Raw genomic sequence first — 21,707 nt, 5'->3', positions numbered from 1 at the left:
ATTCAGGCATTGAGGCTGTAGCCACTACGAGTACAGCCCTTGCTGCGATGTTTTGGCAGGTCTGGTCCTAAAAGAGGTATTTTTCTACACATAAATACCAAGGGGAAATAGATAACTTTTCATGAAACCTAAAGCATTTCTCCATAAGGTTCAAATTCATAAGTTATTTGGGGTTTTTCCTGGAGGTAGAGGGTGGTTTACTGCTCTTTTGTCTAAAGTCTCAGCAAAAAGACAGTTCCAGCAAATCCCTTAAAACTGGTATCAAAACACGTCAAGAATTAAAAGGAATCTACCCCAGTGCTAATGGTTTGTGTTCCACCTGAGAAAACATCCTCCTCGTTACCTCCCCACAGGCATTTTAAAGGATTTCTTGTTTCTGGGTCTTACACTGTTGGGTCTCACGATCGCTGCCTACAGAGCGCTGCTCGCTGGGTCCCCAGCCTGGACACAGAGGTTTCGTTAATCACTTTCTATACGACTGTCACTTTACTTGCAAATACCACAAGGGCAAGCAAAGGATTTACACCAATCCAGCCCTCCTCTCACAGAGCAGCTGTAAAGAGACAAACAAAAACAGACCTTCCTTGGAAATGAAAAAGCATCAGGAAGAAACAGGCTTTTGTTTCCACGAAGAGCACTCAAGTTTAGACAAACTAGTCTGGGATTGGTGACAGGGGTTAATGAAAGACCCCTCTGCCTCAGAAAGATAAACAAGAGCAGCTTTTTGTATGTAAGGGACACAGAAAAAGCAAGGGATAGACGGATGTTGGTTGGAATGAACTCAGAAACCTGGGGCAGAGGAGAGATGTCAGAGTGGGCTTGTAGCATCAGCAGAGCCTGCTTCGTTCCTGAGAAACTGATAAAGAAAGCCCCAAGAAAGAGGAACTGCTTGAAAACGATCTTTCTTCTGTCCTTTTGGGACCAAATCAAGGTACAAGTAAATTACCTCTGCGAGTAAATCTTTAAAGCCGACATATGTAAGAGATCTCACCACACTGAAGAGGCTTCACGCTCAGCATTTTCATAGAATTCCTACTCAAAAAATAAGCGGTTGATCTTTTTATCTCTGTGGACAACAGGATGCAAAACAAATCAATGCTCATACTGTCACGGACAGCACCTTAAAAGCTTTGTGCAAATCTATTGCTACAGTTGGTTTAGTTAAATAATATCCTCCTATTATTTGTTTCTGTCTTATTATTTTGGGGGTTACTACCTACTGTGAAAGCCAGATTTTCAAAAGAAAACAGCATTTAATGCTTGAAAACTCCTAAACCTTTATTTTACTGTCTACAAATAATTTGTCCTTTATTGGCACTCAGTAGATACTCAAAAATATTGATTTATTGCCCCCCACCAAAGCCAAAGACAAAATTTTTGCTAAAGAAGAAACCTCAAAAGAGTCAAAGCAAAGAGCAGAGTTATTTTATATGCTGCTAAGTAATTCTAGTCTAAAGGTTCTGATTAAATTAAATCATGGCATCAAATTAACCATTGTCAGAACTAAGCACAAAGAAAACCTTATTATCGTCTACATCTGACTCAGCATAGACTAATTTAGAGTTAACTAAAACACTCCTACTGAGGATTAGTGCTGCAATAGTGAATTTGCTTCTCTATACTCAGCCTAAGATGATGCATGAACTACACCCACAGCACTCAGCCTGCTCTAGCAAAATATGCTGCTTTGTACACGAGTTCCACAGGACTAAGCCAGCAGCACCAGAGAGAGGCAACAAATGTATTCCGTGGCAGAAATGACTGCCAAAAACCTGCAGTTTCCTGGAAAAAATGCAGGGAAAAACACAGGCAACGCACCAATCGCTACTCAATGTATCTGTGCCGGGAGAAAGCCAGCGAAATGAAAGGGGGGAGTGAACTCTTGAGTTTCCCTAGTTTTCTAAAGGGCCATTCCGTGGACTTGGAAAATGTTCATTGGCAAAGTAGTTCCCAGCACAGTGAGGAAGAGATCCTTGGGAAAGGAGGTGCACTACGCAGGCAGTAGTTATGCATTCACACGCATTTCTTAGCCATAAGTGAAGTATTTCACTCTTTACCTCCCAAAAACCCCTACGGGAGGTGCACAAGTGTCCCTCCTGCCACCAGCCTCCGCAGCAGCCCGAGCGCTACCGACCGGGGCCGCGCTGCCGGCGATTCGCCAGCCCAGCTGCTGCTCCCACAGAACCAGAGTCACTCCTGTTTCGTAAAAGGCTCCGGAATAGCCAACTAGGAAAGATGCTTTACAAAAACAACGGTCATTAAAGAAAATTACCGCATTTCTAGTTATTTCCTTTATCCTGTGTGAGGCTTAGGGAACGTCTGCGGTAAATGGGATAATAAATGAGCCCAAGGGAGAGGAAAAACAGCTCCTGAGAAGCAGCAGCAGCGAGTGGGAGAGGCGGGGAACAAGAACACAAGAGCCCAAGAGCTGCACTGCTCAGTATCTCGCTGACCTGCTGCAGGCAACTGCAGGAACAAGCGAAAGAGTTAACACAGATCAACGTGGAGAGGACAGAGGAGCCAGAAGCCCCTTCTCGTGCAAAAGAAGCATATGGGGCTTGTTTTCCTCTTTGCTGCCATTCAAGTTCCAGCAGTTAAGGCAATCTAGTTATTCAATTTGGATAAGCTTCAGTAGCTAACAGCAATGTAAACAGCTGCCTATGCCTCACCATTCTGCTATTACCTCCTTTCTTCCAAGTGCTAATGCCATTAGCAAATTGACTTCCTCCCTCACACAATCTGTCTGGCTTTAGCATGCACAACACTAATTGCTTCCTAATACCTAGGACCATCAGCAGGCAGCAGAAGTTTGTACCACCAAAAAACCTCCAGCTGGGAACCGGTAGGACGCAGGGTTTGCATGCAGTCCCTGCTATCCTCCAGGTGAGGCAGACAAACTGGCCAAGGGTGGGGAAAAAGAAGTTTAGGCACCATATTACCAATTCAGAGCAGAAAGAGATACTTTTTCTTCTGCAATTCAGCCAGTTATGTTGGGAAAGAGAGGGATAGCAACTAAGAAAACATGCATGTTACAGGAAGGGACAGAAAGAAACGTAGGGATGGGGAAGAGTATGCTGTTTCAAGGGGTCCTTGCTTCAGCTGCTTTCACTGACCTCCCTGTACCTCCGACCTCCCCTATTCCTTTTTTGTGACCTTTCTTTCCCCCACCTCAGACTGCTCTCCCTTCCTTCCCTCTATCCCCCAGCAGACCTGCTAACAAACATCAGCCAACATCGCTGCAAAACTCAAAAGGCGTACAAGGAAAGTGCCATTTCAGACAGCAGCTATGCCAATAAAAGGCCCAGTCCCATCCCTTCTGATTCCTGGAGCCACACTGTCCATCACAGCTCTCCATCTTAAAATAAGAAAAAAAATAAAATATTAATCTTTCCTGCTCCAGGCATCTGCCCCCTCTCATTAAAAACCAAAAAAAAAAAAAAAAAAAGCCAAAACAAAAGGGAGGACACAATAAAAAGATGAAGGGCCCTTTTGGCTCCCACTCTGACCTCCTCAGCTAAGCAGTGAGAAAATAGATTGTCCTGGACCTTTCATGTAATCCTGCATTTCTAAACGGCAGCTGCCCACGGGATGGAGCCCCTGCATTTGCATTACAAAGAGCAGCGAGGTTCTCCCAGATGGGACAGCTCCTCTTTGTTGATTTTAACCATCAGCTCCCAAACCAAGCATGTGTCTGCTCCGGCTATTCTGAGAGTTCTCCAGCACAGAGGGGATCCCCCAGCCTGCCCCAAACGCGACCGGAGGAGATCTCATCCCGCACAGCAAAATGGACAGGAGAGCAGGCAGCGGCACGCAGCTTCCCCTCTCCTGCGATGGGTCCCTCGCATTTACAAAGCTCAATTGCCCATTTCTTCACGTTCAGTCGGCAAAAAGAGCTCTGTAGAACAGGTGTGTGGAAAGTGCCTATTTCAGTTATCATTGGCTATTTGTATTTTCGCTTGTCTGTATTAAAAAGGGGGGCTGCTCTTTGCACATGCATGTCTGCTACAGGCACCTGCCACAAAGACGCCCACGGATAGGAGAGATCTGGGGCAGCTGAAGGCAGGCGGGAGGCTCCCGAGGAGGCTGAAACACGGGTGCACACCGCATGGTGCTGCTGGTCCTGCCTTTCACCAGCGACGGAAAGGGGAGAATTACCTGTGGGGCGAGACGAGTTTCACAGGACAGAAATGTAGGGCTCATTGTACACAGAGTTCTCTCACTGTGGTGTTAAATCTGGGCAAAAGGCTGAGCCAACGGGCTTCACCCTGCTTAGAAGAGTCTCACTGTGGTTTTAGTCAAGTTAACTAGAAATAGATTTTAAGATAAAAGAAGCCAGATAACCTAATGCACGTATCAACAGGGCAGATGAACTGTAAACCAGCGCAAAACATAGAGTTTTCTTGTTTTTCATCTCCAAATAGCACCCCAAGAGAGAAAGGGCTGCAGTGCAGGGGTGAACTCTGCCTGCAGAGCGCAGCGAGCAGGGACAGAAGCGAAGCCGCGAGCAGGGACAGAAGCGAAGCCGCGAGCAGGGACAGAAGTGAAGCCGCGAGCAGGGACAGAAGCGAAGCCGCGAGCAGGGACAGAAGCGAAGCCGCGAGCAGGGACAGAAGCGAAGCCGCGAGCAGGGACAGAAGCGAAGCCGCGAGCAGGGACAGAAGCGAAGCCACGAGCAGGGACAGAAGCGAAGCCAGCGAGAGCGAACCATCAGCAGAGGCCACAGACGTGTGCCCACCGCCAGACGCCGCTGCCCGCTCCAAACAGCTCACGGTGCCTCTCCACGCACCACGAGCTCGCTGCGGGAAGAGGCGGCTGCGGAGCGTCCCAGCGCCCCGGCTGGAGCGTCAGCAAAAACAGGCGATGCAGCGAAAGCCCAGAGGGCAGAGCAGGGGATAAGGGGAACAGACGGAGGCTGGCATGAGAAAGGAGCAAGCGGTCCTTGAAGAAGCAACACGAGACCTGGCTGTTAAAGGACAGGGCCTTGAGGATCACACAACGAAGCAGGCCGGCCAGATGAGGGGACCCTCAGCGAGCTAAACACTGGAGTGAGGCTCAGAGAAAGCAGCACACGCTCCTAGCCAAGGAACAGAAACAAGAGGAAAGCACCGCAGAGGGAACAGCCAAGCGAAGACAAAGCCAGCACTGAGCGCAGGAGAAACTTGAATGTTGTGGAGCTGAGTCAGAGGAAACCGAGGAAGAACAGAAGCAAGAAAAATCTCGGATCGCCCTTCAGGAGCTTCTGACCCACAGGACCCGATCACCAGACGGAAGAAGGACACACGGTCCCTTGCTGTCCGTCAGAGCTGTGGAGCAACCCTCCTGCCCCACCCCAGGCACCAGGAAGGGACGGCGCATCTTCCCGAATGCATCTTCTGTCACTGCAGAACGGTTCCCCCCCACCCACCCCGCAAACGTTTCCAAACTTCTGATGCTTGTTACGCCCATTAAAGTCTCTCTGCAGAAATAAGGAACTCAGTAGAGCTACACACTGGGAATTCAAAGCCCGATGACAGGCTTGCTTCTCCACTCAACCACCACTAGACAACCCCAGGGTGCACAGATCATTGTCCCAATACACTTATCACCTGCTTCACCATACCCAAAGATCTGGCTACATTTCAGTCTGTTATTTGTTTGTTTGTTGTTTTTTTAATAGGATTCTCACAACTAAGGTATTTACCTCCATATCCAACTCTATTAAAACACTTTTTTCATTTTTCTGGTAAAAAGAAAAAATAATAGTATGCTTCAATCTTTAATATTAGAGCCGTATCATTATTTTGCCCAGCACTGGGTGTGCTGTGAATTCCTGTACTTTAGTTCACAGGAAAAAAGAAAGGAAACGGACTTAGTAAATACAGTTGTTTGCTGTATAAAAAAAGAGGCAGAAAGAGAAGGCACTTAATAGGTCCCTCTGTGGATTCCGCTACCAAGGGGGAAACAATACTCCCTAGGGAGTTGCTGTGTGTTTTATATGTACTAATCACCAGGAAAAATGAAAGATCCACAAGCCCACTGAACTCTTCCCCCTTCCTCCCCCTTCAAAGATTTTAGGAATGAGCTCAGCTCTGACTCATGATTAAAACCACCCCGTTATGTTCCTAAGCAGCAGCGCTCAGACTGAAGATTTGCTCGTGCTACCCACCGCTCCCTGCTTCGCTGTTCTACACTACAAAGGAAATGGGGCAAGCTCCAAGCTATCGCTTGAAGACACCTTACAGTTTTCCAGGCTCGAGTGGAAGGAGAGAAATCTCTCTAGAGGAAGCAGGCAGCGGTGGTGCACCCCTCGTCCCCACAACTACTGAGAGATCGGACCACTTGGATCTGATGAAAAGGACACCAGAACACCTGATCTGTAAGCCCACTCGAGAGCATCCTTGCTTCTTTCTACCTCTTGCTGGAGAAACGTCATCTTCCAAACAGCGACCTGTGTCAGCTCACATCACCACAGAGTTCCCAGCCAGGCAGAAGAAATTCAAGGAAATAAGACAGGAATAAGGCTCGCAAGTTATTCGCTAAATAAAAAAAACCCCAAACACCTACAGGGACAATAAAGGCCCATCAGAGGAGCACAGCAGTGAATAGTGGCCATTTTTCTGTGGCTCACTGTCCTCTAACTCCTGTCCAGACCATTCCAGACCATCCTGTCACACGATGTGGAGGCAAACTGCCTTGCCCCAGTGTCTGCACTACTCCATCAAGACTCAAGCTCTGGTTCTACGTCCTGTACTAACTTACCAGACGCCAAACCTTACGAAAGGACGTGGTAATAAACTGTGTCAGCCGGAAAAAATAGTTACAAACATCACCACAAAATACTGCATCAATAAAGAGACAGAGACGAGAAATTGCATCAAATCTCAGTTCATTACTCCGCAGGTCTCCTTCTCAAAGTCCTCCGCAAGAAGCAGAGCACCACGCTCACCAAGACGCCCCCTATCACTCCGCTTCCAACTCCCACCAAGCATTCATAAAACAATTCTCCTTGCCAAAAGCGCTGCTGTTCTTGCACTGCTTCGTGGGTGCCATTTTCTGGGTTCCCTTCCACCTCCTTTGCTGCCAACTTCTGTTCCCAAGTCAAGGATTTTTGAAAGTTCAGATCCACTAAGTCACCGTGGATCACTCTGACCCCAAAGTAGACCCTCTTGATGACCTTGAACGTCTTCAACATCTGCACATCACATCGGTAAGTCCCTGCATCAGACTCCCTGGTAGGGGAAAATCTGATGACAGAATCGGGGTTTTTGAAAGGTTTGAACAGCACATCTTTTGTGGTGATAAGGCCTCGGGCAAGCCTCCACGTATAGCCGTAGGCTTGGCTGCCAGAGCCGATTGCGTCCGAGGTCAGGCAGCTGAACTGGAAGGGTTGGCCCACGGGGACCGTGAAGTGGACTAAGCCACAAATCCAGCTGGTCAGGCAGTCGGACCTGCGCAAGGTACAATTCCTCCTCTCTCCGGCAGGAGTGATCTCGCAGATCTCCTCCAGTTTGAAGCCCAGCCCACAGGTGACACTGCAGGATGTGGTGTTGACGACAACTTGTGCTACAGCTGACTTCAGCTCTGCTGGGATGGTAACCTTTCCAAAGGAAACCACCAACGGTAGAGAGAAAGCACAAAGTAACATCCCAAGGATGAGGCTGTTCCTCAGGGTCTCCATAGCGGGGTTATCAAGCAGACATGCTCCTTTCTAAGCCAAGCAAATCCGGTAGTCAAAAAACTACAAAACCATTCTTTGTAAATCTTCAAGCTTAGTATTTCTGAAGTCCCACCAAGCATCATCTTCAAGACCTGGTCCTTCCATTAGGAAAAGTCCTCCAGCAAGACAGGCTCGAAGTACAACACTGCTGAAGAAGATGCAACACGTTACTATGTCGGTCAGAACGTGAGTGGTGAATTCCAGTTCTTGTAACAGGATAGAATGTTTTAGTCCACTATATTCCAGCAAATGGCATCTATCTGACAATTTAAAAACAATTAACTCCTCCCTTCTCTGTAAGATTTTGCATGCTATTTTAGATGAATTTGCACTGTAAAGAAGTACTGTTCCAGTATAATTGTCCCACCAAACTATCAAATAACGTAAATAATCACAACTGGAACCTTTAAAATCACGCTGTGGAGCATAAGGAAATCCTAATTCCTTATGCAGCACCTGTACAGTTCCGTCTTACATACACGTATCCCCAAAACTTTCCCCAAATTACCAAGACCATGAAAACAAATTTTCAACCTCTAGATAGTCTGATGGCACTGAAATCAGAGGCAGCCTGGACAGTATTCCCTCACCGATGACACCCAGCGCTACGCAGGGCTCAGCGAAGTCACTCACGTCTCCAGGAGCCCGTGTTCCCGGGGGAGCGGTGCTGATGTCACAGGGCGGCTGCCCGGGTCAGAACGCGGCCCCAAACCTCCCGGGGGAGAACAAAGAACTCCCCTAAGTCTGGAGCCAAAGCAAGGCCTCCGAGATGAGGACTCGGCGTAAAAGCACCGTTTTCGGCTCCTGACACCCACTAGCAGACTCGGAGGGGATTCAACAGCACTGGCCTCGCAGCATCGCTCAGGGGAGCTGCGAGGCTGAGCCCCCTGCTCGGCGTCACGTACAGCCACCAACTCCAGAGATCTGAGCCAAAGTCTCCACCTACGACTGATGCATCTGTCAAACAGAAAGCACTCGTACGCTGCCATCGCAGCAAAAGTGAAGGCATCCCAGTGAAATCCACGTCGTGCTCAAGCATCCCAAAAGAATAATGCACGACTAAAAAAAGTTCTCCAGGTTAAAAAAAAAAAAAAAAAAAAAATATCGAAGTGACTTATTTTTGATGGAGTAATTGAACTACGGTCACAGTAGTTCAATCATCAGCGTCTCCTTACCAGCAGCTGAAATCTGGATTGCAGAAAGGGTTTGGATTGCCATGGTGTGCAACAGCTCTGCTCACGGATCTGTATTTCTCTTTCTAACGCTCCTTAAATTTTAAAACGTGAACTTCTGAAGATCCAGCGTATTTCCCACATTCAGCTTCCCCGGGGGTGCACTGGACACCCAGCACGCTCTGTGCTCAGCTCCCCTTTCGCGTGCCTGTCTCAGAGCGCCCCGGCTGCACGCAGGTTCACAGGGCTTTTATCAGACTACAGATTTACTCCTCTCTCTTGAAAAAGAGATCATCAGCCAAATGCCACACCGAAAAAAACCCCAACAGCTGCGGTAAAGGCACAATATGTTTGCGTTTGCACCGGAGCTGTAGGTAGGAGTCCTAAACATTGTCACAATATAAACAATCACAGTTGCATGGAAAAGCCAAGACTTACCCATTGACTTTAGGAAATAAAACATACCTCTTTATTTACAGACACAAAAACTAACACCACTGCTATATACTACCATCAAGCCAGTATCCGACAAATATTGTACAAAACTTCAGATACCAAAAATAAAATAGAAGATGGAAGAAAACAAACCAAGGGCATATACACTGTACAGAGAAGTTTTAACAGAAACGAAGGCTGGAGCCTGTGGCAAATCACCTGCTTTAAAACAATCTAAAGAACCACTGCCTGCGCATCTGGTAAAGCTGGTGGGGTCAGCCACACCACTCACGGGTGGATTTGACGTACCAGTGTTCCAGGAAAGACGTGAGTCATCCCACAAGCAGAAAGAACAAAGAAAACTAACTCTGCACGCAGGGGAATGAATTTCATTAAACGAAGCAGGCCGCTGTGCTAAAGGCGGAAATGAAAATACCATTTTAAAAAACCTTCTGATTTAAAACGCCTCCTCTCTTCCCGTGCCTGTGTCTCGTGCAACTACTGCATCCTTCCGACTGCAAATTAATCGATCCCTTTATGACTCCTCCTCTTGGTTTTCAGTGTCTGCAAGATGCTTTGAAAATTTACATCCATAGTGATAAGCTCAATAATTACATCTGGGGAGGAACTGAAAGTAATTGCACAGGAACTATAAAAGTCTATAAACCAAGGGGCATTAGGAATGAAAACTTTCTTCCAACAGGCGGTTGGTCTAGTACAGAGAGGTATCAGGCTGCAGGTACCGGACAGAGGAAGGGTCTCTTCCCGTTCCCACGAGGGAAATATCACAACTGTCTTTAAGGAATAAAAGGTTAAAGCCTGTCTGGGAACGAGCTGTTCCGTTCTTGAACTAGAAGTGGGGCGGGGCAGGGGGACACGACCTGAAAAACTACTGCTTCAGTTTGGAGAAATATTGCTTTTGTTTTTTCCTCTAACTGCCAGTACTGACCAGTTAAGGAGGAAACCAATTATTTCTGGGAGGGCACCTCACAGGAAAGAGACAAAATATAAACACTTGCAAGGGCAGAAAGAAACTGCCAACGCAGCTTCTCATATCACAGGCTAGAAGAAAGCACATAAACTGAGTAATTTATCTAGAGCTACTTTCCCTCGTTCCTTCTCCCATAAGCAGAGTCATCCTTCACGTCTAAAATATTCACAATATGAAGGTTCGTTCTTCGCAGACATCAGAGGGCGTCTCGATTCTTCACGTTAGGTCTCCATCCACATGAGATGAAATCAAACCTGGCACACAATCAGCAGCAGCGTTTCACCAAGCATGTCAGCACAGAAGCCACCACGCTGAGCTAACAGAGAAGCTGGCAAGGCAACGCAGCTGGCACAGAAGGACTTACAACTCACCGAAGTGAAAATTAACAGCAAAGAAAGGGAAGTTTGAAGTTTGCGGGATACGCAGTCGTGTGGCATCAGGAATAAAAATACACATTTTGGGTCTTCTTCATTCCAGGAAGAACAACAACAACAACAAAAATAAATTTAAACGACAACGGCTGATAAGCTCTGGAGTGGCAGCGCGTGGGGTACCAGCTCGCTTCAGAAACAGTTCTGTGTGTCAACACAAAGGCAGTCCCGTCAGTCGCTCTGCAAATCGCATGACCTGAGAGTCAGCATCTTACACTGTCCGATGAAGAGGCAGTTAAGGAGGAAGGAAGGCCGTTTCCTCTTCCATATTCCTTTCTTACAAAAGTCACTCCCTGAATCCACGAACAATCAGTTTGCTGTATTAGTCAGTCCGCTCTGACTGAGCATTTCATCTGTTTTCCACATTACGGTGCCAACATAGGAAAGAATACAGGAAGATAAAGAAGAGTGTCTTCATAACAATTCTGAGATTGCACCACCTGCTAAAGAGATCAAAGACAAGTGAAAAATAAGTAACCAGACTCCAACAGATGTTACCAGAAACCAGAGACCACCAACTATGGTAGCGCTTCCAGAAAAAAAATGAAAGAGAACAAGGTTTTCTAGGTAAAGCTATTCTTTTCAGAATGAGGTAACATTCCACAAGATACCATCTATGACAAATTAAGACCGCCAGTATTTCTGCATTTGTATTTGAGACCACATGCACAGGCATGGACAAGGTGACCAAGGAACTCTGAGCTTTTTCTCCACAAAGCTGCAAGCAAACTTACCTGGCGTAAAAGTTTTCAATCCCAAACTCTCAGAACAAAAGCACAACTGAAAACAAGTTCCACCTAAGTTTGGGTTAACCCAGATCGCCAACAGATTTTATTCTAAAACTATAAAACGGATTGAGCTTCTCAGTTTGTTTATACCGAAACCTGGTGTTGACATAGGAGCTTTAAGAATAAGAGATTTACTGCCAGACTGCACAGCACAGTGACACAGACACACCTGCACCAGGCTCCAAGTCCCGGCCATGCAGCTCCCAGAAAGACCTGGTATTGCAGCAGATCAGCAAACAGTTTCCACAGGAGAAATGCTTGTGATGTGACTGTTGCAGCGACCGGTTAGTTACTTCAGAAAGCAACGGCACGAGGAACCAGCAGAACTAACAGCTTCGTGCACGAGAGACAGGACAGGCCGCCTGGCTCCAGGATCGCAGGCAGGCGGCTGCTTGAATTTGGAAGCGTGTATTTGCAGGTGGTGCAACACCGGCAACCCCAAGGAAAAGCTGGCTGCCCAAAACAGGAATCGTAAGCACAAGCCGCAAAGAGAACAAGGGAAGACAGGCAGGAATGTCACGGCCTAAAAAACTGCTGTGAGTTTGGAAAGATCCAAGCGACAGTTTCTTTCAGTGGACAGTCTGTTCTGCTCCTACCAGGACTCACGCAGACACTTCCAACACTGACTACTCAGATCTACTGCATGGATCTACTAGATCCTCTTAAGGCAACACTAGTGTAGAAGGAAGCAGCTCCTAAGGAGACAAAAGTCCATCGTAGCAATATCATCTGCCTATGTCTCAGTCAAGCTAAAGAACACCTTAAAGTGCTTGCGAGCGACAAAGACTAAAAGTACACTTCAGAAAACTCTACTGTTCCAGTAGATGGGCAGAGTAAGCAGGGAATTGGAGTCTAAACCCATTTGTTCACAAGAAAAGGAAATTCCCATTTTACAGTGGACATTTTTGACCATTTACAGTGTCCAAAACCCAAAGCTGACTGTACTGGCATGGGTATGAACACCCCAAGCCCAGCAGCAGTAAAATTCCACTGTTGCCCTTTACAGCAAGGCAGACTGTATCATAACAACTGCATGGGAGCACCACGAGCAAAACTCTACCCAAATACAGCTTTGCAAGGATGTGTAAAAAAAAAAAAAACCAACAAGAAAAGAGTGTGTCTGGAACGTTGCTTCATTTGCAACATGTTAAAGGCAACGGGAGCAGAGTCTTCCCAGCTCTCAGAACAGACCAACGCAACAGAGATCACAAGCTGCAAGAAGAAAGTACATTGGGATCTGTCCACAAATGTAGATCAAGCAAATTAGTAGAACAAGTTGATAACAGTTACATAAGCAAACCCTGAAAAAGTTGAACAGAAATACTTGCTATTGAAACTACTTCTCTGAAACCGGACTGCTTATAGAGTGGGAAAGTCCAAACATCCAGCACTGGTTTTTTGAAGCAAACGATGACAGGAATGTGTTTTGGAAGCCACATTAAGTTCCCAGTGCACGATCCTTTCTCATTTATATCCATTTGCGTACGGTCATGTTAATTAGCAGCGTGAGAAAAGAAAGCAATCAACAGGCCGGCTGATTTGGTCTTCAAACCAGTCTGGTCCACCCAGCGTGGTACAACAGAGCTGCCAGGATGTGTAACAGATGCCAGCAAAGACACCCGAGGATCCACACAATCCAGGTGATTCCTTACCATCATACTTTAAAACACCCTGGATGCCCCTCGATGACTTGAGAAGTCAAGAGAGAAACACCCTGTCTGGTAAATCTGACACCAGAAGCTAACCAGTACCTCCCAGGCTACAAAGAAGGTCTCAGTATATTCTCAACTATCTGTTTAATTTCTGGATTTCGCAAGGTGCGGTGTGAAAGGATTAAATGGAAGCCCAGAAAACATCCACGATGTTTTTCCACGTACAGACTAAGTTTCTTTTATCCCGTTACCTTCTTCTGCAAACAGCAATCACCAGTACTAGTACAAGCCACGTAACAGGAGCTGAGCAGGAAGGATAGTGAGCAAGGTGGGCAGCGCAGGACCAGCAGCGAGGGAAGGAAGGTGGGGGGAAAAGAACATCACTTCTGTACGGTCTAAAAACCACAGCAGCAGCTGCTGAGTTCAAGGAAACGCAAAATTTGCTGTATCAGTTACATTTGTCTCTGAAATCATTTCTGTATCAACCCCGAGCTCTCCATTACAATCTAAAAAAAAAAAAAATATGGAGTCCACATCACCTAATCCAAACTGGTGCTTTCTTTATGGCAGGTGAATGAACTTTTCCCACTTGCCAACTAAGAAGCTGAAGTAGCAAATGAGACGGATGGGAAACGTTTATTCTCTCTGGGCTAAGTCTGGGCCCCAACAAGGGTGACTGCAACAATCCTGGTTTAGTACAAAACCAACAAGAAACCAACAAAAAAAAAAAAAAGAAAAAGGAGAAAAGTCCACCAAAACCTATCTGCATTTCCAGCAACTGTACTTCCTGGAATTTAACTGAGGCTGCTGTATAGCGAGGAATAGAAAATTCAGCTCCTGAATTTTATCTCAGCATTTGTTTACCAAACAGACCATTATCCGTGCTCCATTTCCTAGTTCTGCTCACAGAACTTCTCTGTTCTTTTTCACTCTGCCTAGTATGGATGGCACAAAACAACTTCAGAATCCTTCACTATTTAAATTTTCCCCCCTCAAAATCACCCCCCCCCAAACCCAAACTATTAGTTTGTGTACAAATTGGTAGGAGCTACAAAAGATTTTTTTCTTTTTGCTTTTGAAATAGGGCTCAATCTCTATTAAAAGCCCTACGTGCCCTTTATCGGCAACAACACAGGCACGGAGATCAGTTTTATGGCAAATAACGAAAGCACTTCCACTTAAAAAAATACAAAATTTTGCCTATCCTTGACAGCAGCTAAACATTTAGTGCGCAAGGGCCATCTGTGAAGATAAAATGCTATGACTACATTAAGTCAGGGTCTGTACAAAGCAAGGCCACCAAGCAAGCCAACGACGCTCACGCTGGGTTCCTTACCTGTCAAAGGCTGTCCCAGCTCCGCCTGCACTTTACCCTTCGCTGCTCCTTCCAGAGGTAAAGCACCTCTGTCCCCTTTGTAGAGTTTCGGTTTAAATGGAGAATCTTTGTCTTTACCTTTTGATCCTTTAGGCCTGCCTGCTTGCTTCTTCTTGGATTTACCATCTCCCTTCACACCCAGCAGCGGATGGACTTCTGCGGAGAGACAACGTGTTACCGAAGGGGATTATCCCTGAAGATGCTTCTATCAGCACACGCAGCCCCTGGTGTCAGATACGAACAGCACCAAGAATTACAGTTTCAGGAACCTTTACTCATTCCTAGCGTGCAAAATGCCAGCAACCTTGCAGGGTTGGTGGCTGCTAATAACTTGTAAAAAGTGACTTCAAAGGAAGGAGAAAATTAAGTGACCTTCTGAACTTCTGGCCTTCAGACAGAGCTAAAAGCCACCTCAGATGCAGAACAGACACTGAACCAATGAGAGCTCCTACACACCATCGTTAGGTACTCCTTGGAGCTCGATGTTGGTGGTTTTGGGCTTCTTCTTTGGTGCCTGAGGACCATCAGAGGAGGACTGCCTCTTCTTCTCGGAACCTATTCCCTCATCAGTTAAAGAACTCTGAACCGCATCTGGTGGAGGTCCATAGGGGTTTTCTTCTGGATCTTCGACTTCAGGAGCAATAGGTAAGTAGAGCAGAGCTTTGGAGTCCTCCAGTTCTTCATCGCTGTGAAGGAAAAAAAAAAAAAAAAATTTGCATTCATTTAAAACTAGAGGTTTATACAGGCAGTGTTATACAGGGGATCTTAGTGGTTCGTTTTGTATTCATACTTTAAAGAAAATATTGTTTCACCTGCTACAGAAGGCAGCAATGGGATCCACACTAGTTACATCCACTTCTTCATCCTCTGCAGCATCAGCACCTGAGAACCAGGGGGAAAAAAAAGGAAATTAAATATAGTGAGGAAAAGACCAAATTACTTCAAAAGAATGGGACTGACTGTGCTTAAATATCTAAGCATGCAGAAATGAGAATTAAAGCAGAGAACAAACCTAAAGTATTTCCTCTTAAATCCACCAGGTTTTTATTTTATTTTTCTATGTTCTAAACCAGACCTATTGTTATAAACCACCAGCAATAAAGCTAGATAAAAGATTTTAAATCTTCTAAATGTGTCTTCACTGAACTCATTCTAAATTTGATGAAGTTTATTTTAATACTTTAATTCCCACAAGCCAACATTACACTTGAATATCAGAAACTACTAACCAGCAGTTAATCTAAATACGAGAAGTGCTGCAAAGCGTGGTAATGAGCTCTGCGGTACGCTGGGAACAAGCCTCGCTCCCGGCCACGGTTTAACCGAACGCAGTTTTCTGGCACCCCCAAGTGGCCGCGCTGCGCTGCTGTTGAGTCAAACAGCCCCGCTGCTGGCGAGAGAAGCCCGTACAACGGCTGGCGTCTATTTGCTACTGCTCCTGCCTACGCAGATTTTGGGGAGGGGGAGGCGTTTCCGAAAAAAACTTTCCCCATCAACTGGCAGGAACCATACTGATGGTGTTAGTTCGTACGTCTTCATCTACCCACCCCTGTTTTGTCATTTAACACCCACGTACAGTACCGCGATCCGGAGTTTTTTAATTTTACTAGGGTCGTTTAGTCAGACTACAAACCATTTGCCACACAGAAGCGCAGCTGACGCAGTACCTGTCTGTTCCGGTTCACTCTTATCTTCATCTTCAATGTCAAACTCTGACTCTCTCTCTTCATATTCTACATTTTCATCCAGCTCTTTGAAGTCAGGTGCAAAGGCACTCCAGTTTTCCTAAAGCACAAATTCAAAACCCTTTTTACCTTACGCAAAGGAACAGCAGCTGTAGTGAGGACTGGGGCAATTACAGTCTCATTCAGCACTAAAATCTCCCAAGCCACACACAAGATCAGAAAAAAACCCCAAACACCAAAATCAAGCCTCATGTAGGCCCAGCGTCACACAGCAAATCAGGAACTGCACAAGTCAGCTCCTACTGAAGATAAAACATCGCAATATTCCTTAAATATTGCAGTATAGATCGTAAAGCAAAGCTGTATGTTCACGTGTAACCACTTCAGTTTTGGCTCCCTCACTCAGATCTCCTGTATTTAAACCCCACATTCAGAAGGACACCAATGCCACGTGAAATGTCCCTGTGACGACATTTAAGACTTAATGCAAAGCTTAACTAGCTCAGCAACTGCAGCATGGGTACCCTCCTCACATTCAACAAGATGGCAAACACACGTCAAGTTCGGCAGGTGAACCCAAAACGCTGGTTGAGTGGGGATTTAATGAAGGATTTCAACACGCAAGCACGCGGCGTTACTAGGATGGAGACCACTGGGGAATCCTCTTAAGGGAACGATCCAAAACACTTACCACTTGATTCTGAGCCCATATTGACACGACCCCACTCGAAATAGAAGCTATGATCGGTCGGACAGGATGCCACTAGTTATTTGAAAGAGAAAAGAGAAGGAGCTTAATTGGTAAATGGAATTGCAAAAGCTTAGTTTTCAAAATAAGAGGAAACGCACTAATAGCGGACAGTTTTCTTACTGCTACATCCAAGAGCAGCTCTCCTCTGGTCCCGTGGAGGATCTTCACTAGGTTCCCAATACTCTTCTCCCAGATGTACAGGGCGTGCTGGCGTGCTGAACCCGCCACTATATATTCGCCGTCGCCGGAGAAACAGCACTTCTTCCACGGCGTCCTGCGAGCACAGAGAGCGTCACCAGTCCAACAGTTAAACAGCAGCACAGCACGGAGGATGGAGGAGCGGCCTCGTTCTTCAGACTGAGATCTTACGTACTCGCATCCACAAATAATATTTAAACTTCAACCCAAATCGTGGAGGCAGGTTTCAAAGGACAACATCTGTCCTTTAACTACGATGCTGAGCTGCCCTTCACCCAGAGGCTCCCGTGAGCGCGGAGCACACGCCCTTTCCCGCGAGGCCGACCGGCCGTCCTGCTGCCTCTCACCTGTTCACTAAATCCTGCAGCTTCTGCATCGGTTCGGGCTCCCCATCTCGCCCACACGTCAGGATTTCACGGCCGTCGTACACCCGGATGATCCGGTCAGCTGTGTTTATCAAGAAGCAGCTGCAGGAAGGAGGGCACAGAACAGGCAGCGCATTAAAAGACTAAGAAAACAAAACAAATCAGGACGGGCTCCATGAAGGAATTGGGGGGGTTCAAGACCTTGTACGCTCTGTGAATGTACCCTATCGTTTTCAACCCGTCTTTAAAGATACCACTTGACAGACGAAGGGACTCACCTTCCTTTCCGAGCAAACTCAATGGACTTGATAGCTGTGGTGTTGCTGGTTCCAGTTGTCACTCGGAAGGAAGCAACGAGATCCTGAGTGTCTGTTTTTAAGACCAAGATCTGAAGACGAAGGAGACAGAAGGCAGTCAGCGTCTTCACTGCACCTCATTCCCCTTTGGGTACCTTTCACAACAGCTACTAGCCCTGACAACAGAAGCCTCAGCAACCCACACGGGAGTAGCTGGGATTCTGCAACTGTAGCTCGACTACAGTTTCTGTGACAGTTCCGAGACATAAACGTCGGTTTATTTACACTGGAAAAAGATCCAACAAATATGGCCAAAGACAACAGCCACACAAAGACCTAACTCAGACAAAGATTATCGTCCAGAGATCTTCGAAGACCAAGCGTGATGCTCTATCCAGGAGATCACGCCAACGCAACAGCAGTTATTCAAGAGAAGCCTTATCCGTGGATCAAAGCTAAGAACACAGCCCAGAAGCGTTCAGCCTCCTGACAAAGACAGGAAGCAAACTAAGCTACTGCACCCAGCGCCGCCTGCGAAAGCCTCACCTTCCCCTTGGCGTTGCCCGTGTAAATGTATTCCCCTCGCCTGTCAAAGGAGGCCACAACGTTGAGATCGGAATCGTCATCCACAGGCAGGACAACGTGTTTGGAGTCCGACAGCGTCAGCATCACTGGCGCCGACTTCATGGGACAAACCAAAACTCTGTTTCTGCGAAGCAGAGAAAGAAGAGTTGGTAGTTTCTGCTCTGGACAAGAATTCCCAGATTTAAAACCAGAAAAAAATCTCAATCTATATCAAGAAATATAGAATATCGCTGTATTTTTATTATCTTATTTCATCTTCGTTATTTTAATCGTAAAATGACATCAACCTGGTGCCTACTTTCATTTCCTTGCTTTCCCTGAAAGCTCCTCCAAGTTTATTCAGCAACTTGTAAACGCAACGAGACATTTCCATACACATTCCCAAGAGTCATCCCCTTGTTTACTTTCCTCCCATCCAGATATTTTCATAACAAAAAGAGCCACAACAAATCCAGTTAGGGCCCTGATCACAACGTGATACACCAAAATCACCCATTAGAGTTGGAAAAATCACTTTGCACACTGCAGTAAAAACATCTGAACAATCATTAGTTCTACCAAAACGAGAGCATTCAACCCTTTTTTTTTTTCCACAGGACTTACTGGTCTCGAGGGTGGTACTGAACTTTCAAGATAGGCGAAGGAAACCGAAACCTCTGGTCGCAGTCTCCGGAGAGCACATCCCACTGCGACACGATGTTATCGGTCGAAGCACTCACCAGCTTGTGACCGTCTCGACTCCAGCTGCAGTAACGAGAGGCAGGTCAAGGAAGAGCTACTCCTTAAACGCATAAAACACCCACCCACAGCTTAAAACTATCAAGCTCAGCTATAAATCTGTTTGTGTGAAAGTTAACCTAACACCTAAAAACTTCACAGGCATAATGCACGTCCAAACTCTCTTAAAGGAACCCCGAGCACCCCGCAACGGGCTGGCATTTCAGCAACCAGGCGTCAGGAGCTGTCAGGCTACCGGCACGCCTGACGCTCAGCAAACACAGGCACGGCCAAACTCTCACAAAAACGAGATCAGCCTTTCACCCCTGGTGGATAAACTACGAGTTCAACTACGCCTAACCACTGAATGCAGCCGTTTTGAGGAAAACCGAGCCCCTTCTCACCATAACGAGCAGACAGGGTGGATGTGAGCGCTGATGATTTTGGCGATGCCCCTGGTCAGGAAGTCCCAGATGACGATGCGCCCGTCGTTGCAGCCCACGGCGAGCAGCGTGCCCCAGCGGTTGAAGGTGCAGGTCAGGGCCATGCTGATGCAGTCCAGCGTGCCATCGGCCTCCTGCGGGGAGAGGGCACCGGAGGGGGCGGTCAGGCCGCCGCCGCCCCCGCCGCCCCGCCCGGCCGCCGAGCCGCTCGCAGCAGCCGGCGGGACGGGGGCAGCCCCGCGGGGCGGGGAGGGCGTTTTACCTCGGGGTAGTTCTGGCCGAAGGACTCTGCAACGAAACGCAAAGACAGCGCTTGAGTCAGACGCGCCCGCCGCCGCCGCCGCCGCCCCCGCGGCCCGCTCCGCCTGCCCGCGCTGCGCCGCTCCCCACCGGCGGGGCGGCGGCGGCTCCACACCCGCCTACGGACGGCTCCCGGCCCGGCCCGGCGCCCCCCGGCCCCCGCGCCCCGGACCCACCGAGCAGCTCCAGGTTCATCGCGGCCGCCGTCCCGCTCCCTCCGTCCCCGTCGCCGAAGGACCCCGCTGGGGGCCTACGCTGCGCCTCCCCGCCGTTCGCCTGACGAATCCCCGCTCCTCTTCTCCCGCAGCCCCGCGGCCCGCCGGCACCTCACAGCCCGGCTTGAGTTTACTGGCGGCCGCCAGGCCCAGCGCCGCCCTCTCCCCGTGCAGCGGCGGCGCTCGGGAGCGCGGCGGGGCTCAGGCAGCGCGGCGGGCAGCCCGGCGCCTGCGCGCGGAAGGTACCGGGCGGGCCCCGCGGCCGCACGCCCAAGGTTCCGGGGGACGGAGGGTTCCGGGCGGACCCAGCGGCCGCACTCCCGAGGTTCCGGGGGGCGGCGGGCGGCGCTCCGGGAGCGGCGGGAGAAGCCCCGGGGGCGGCGGGAGCGGCCGTTCCCAGCAGCTTTATCGTGCGGCGCCCGGTAGGCGAAGGCTGAGCTCGCGGTCGCGTCTCTTACAACGGGGGGGGGGGGGGGGGGGGGGGGGGCGGGATTTAGTACCGCGCGGGTCGGATACAAAAAACAACAATAATAATAAAATACAACGGTTGAGCTCGGTCGTTCCGGTTGTTGCACAGTCTCGTACGCGCCCGGTACGCTCGTTACAGTTTCCTATAGCGCCGTCACCCCCCGGGCCCGGCCCCGCTCCCCCCAGCCAAGCACACGGAGCCGCTGCCAGAACATTTAGTGCGATTTTATTTGTGAGCCCCGAGGGAGACCAAGGGCCGCTTTCTCCTCAACAGGACAGCTCTGCTTTAGGAAGAACAACAACAAAAAGAAGAGTTACTTGTGTAACTGAAGCTAAAGCGAGCAGGGCCAGGGAGGGCGGGGGGGCTGCGCTCCCCGTCCCCAAATACTGCGCCGGTGCAGTGCCATCTCCCAGGGGTGGCTGCTTTTCCATTCCTAGGCAAGGCATTTAATCTAAGTAATAATCCTCTGAGTTACAGCAAGGATCTGGTGCTTCAAGACACCCGGTAAGTGCCCTGCAGACTTCTGCTCCAGCAGCAAGACACTGCTGGTGTGCTGAAGCCCTCCAGAATCCCTCATCCTGGATGGTGTGAGTGCATTTTCCCCCAGCTCATCCCACTAAGTGCAGTGTGAAGGAAAGGCTTCAAACTGGGCTGAGAAGGGTGAAGTGCAGAGCGAGTTTCTGGCCCCTCTGAGGCTGTACTTGAACCTTGTAAGGAGCTCACAACTCTCCTTCTGCAACACGTGAACCTCACACCAGTGACCTTCATAAACAAAGCTTTTGTTTCCAAATCATTTTAGGCCTGATCGCCCCTTTAGGCTCCCAGGAAGGCAGAGGGGAGGTTTATTCCTCCCTGTCCACAAAAGTCAGCCTCAGCCTCCAGGATTTAGCTTTTTTTCAGTGGCAATGATCACCCAGCTGGAACAGCACACGGTGGTTTGTGTCTGTCTGAAGCCAGCCCGCTGTCTGGTTCCTTATAGTACATTGTACAACGCACAAGTTCCACATACCCTTTCACAACAGAACATTAAAACATACTGTAACGAACACCTTCAGGAGATTGAGGCAATAAAGGTGGCCTTATGTGGGGGGAAGAGGACCTGCTCAGCTCAGGCTCACTGTGCCAGCCTCGGAGGTGTTTGAG

General features: G+C 48.2%; 2 protein-coding genes across 5 annotated transcripts; both read right to left on the bottom strand.

Annotated features, from left to right (window-relative positions):
* Positions 1-6,848: 6,848 nt before the first annotated feature.
* On the bottom strand, positions 6,849-7,968 carry TMEM81 (transmembrane protein 81). Its single transcript, XM_009948631.2, has one exon. The coding sequence runs from the start codon at positions 7,655-7,657 to the stop codon at positions 6,869-6,871; it is 789 nt and encodes a 262-aa protein (XP_009946933.2). The 5' UTR covers positions 7,658-7,968; the 3' UTR covers positions 6,849-6,868.
* Positions 7,969-9,309: 1,341 nt separating this feature from the next.
* RBBP5 (RB binding protein 5, histone lysine methyltransferase complex subunit) lies at positions 9,310-20,080 on the bottom strand. Of its 4 annotated transcripts, none has more exons than XM_086476391.1 (14): positions 20,057-20,080; positions 19,843-19,868; positions 19,542-19,714; positions 19,024-19,164; positions 18,382-18,544; positions 17,818-17,927; positions 17,522-17,641; positions 17,097-17,250; positions 16,917-16,988; positions 16,208-16,325; positions 15,353-15,422; positions 14,997-15,226; positions 14,502-14,696; positions 9,310-11,168 (listed from the first exon to the last, which is right to left on the bottom strand). In XM_086476391.1, exons 1-14 carry the CDS (start codon positions 20,073-20,075, stop codon positions 11,140-11,142), a joined length of 1,620 nt encoding a protein of 539 aa, XP_086332517.1. In that variant the 5' UTR covers positions 20,076-20,080; the 3' UTR covers positions 9,310-11,139. The 4 variants fall into 4 exon arrangements, with proteins under 4 accessions (XP_086332517.1, XP_086332518.1, XP_086332519.1 ...); XM_086476392.1 differs by having other exon boundaries at positions 9,310-11,165; XM_086476393.1 differs by having other exon boundaries at positions 14,619-14,696.
* Positions 20,081-21,707: the final 1,627 nt, after the last annotated feature.

The sequence above is a fragment of the Leptosomus discolor genome, chromosome 21 (assembly GCF_034619465.1).
Source record: "Leptosomus discolor isolate bLepDis1 chromosome 21, bLepDis1.hap2, whole genome shotgun sequence".
Taxonomy (NCBI): Eukaryota; Metazoa; Chordata; class Aves; order Leptosomiformes; family Leptosomidae; genus Leptosomus; species Leptosomus discolor.
The sequence above is the reverse complement of the archived record's forward strand: the minus strand, read 5'-3'. Positions and strand labels throughout refer to the sequence as shown.

What these genes read in the sequence shown, in the direction of transcription:
- RBBP5 (XM_086476390.1), bottom strand. An exon ending in CACCCTGTCTGCTCGTTATG is followed by an intron (nt 19,165 to 19,541) that starts GTGAGAAGGGGC and finishes TCGTTACTGCAG; the next exon opens with CTGGAGTCGAGACGGTCACA. An exon ending in AGCTGCTCTTGGATGTAGCA is followed by an intron (nt 16,989 to 17,096) that starts GTAAGAAAACTG and finishes TCAAATAACTAG; the next exon opens with TGGCATCCTGTCCGACCGAT.
- TMEM81 (XM_009948631.2), bottom strand. Translation starts at nt 7,657, where the DNA reads ATGGAGACCCTGAGGAACAGCCTCATCCTTGGGATGTTACTTTGTGCT.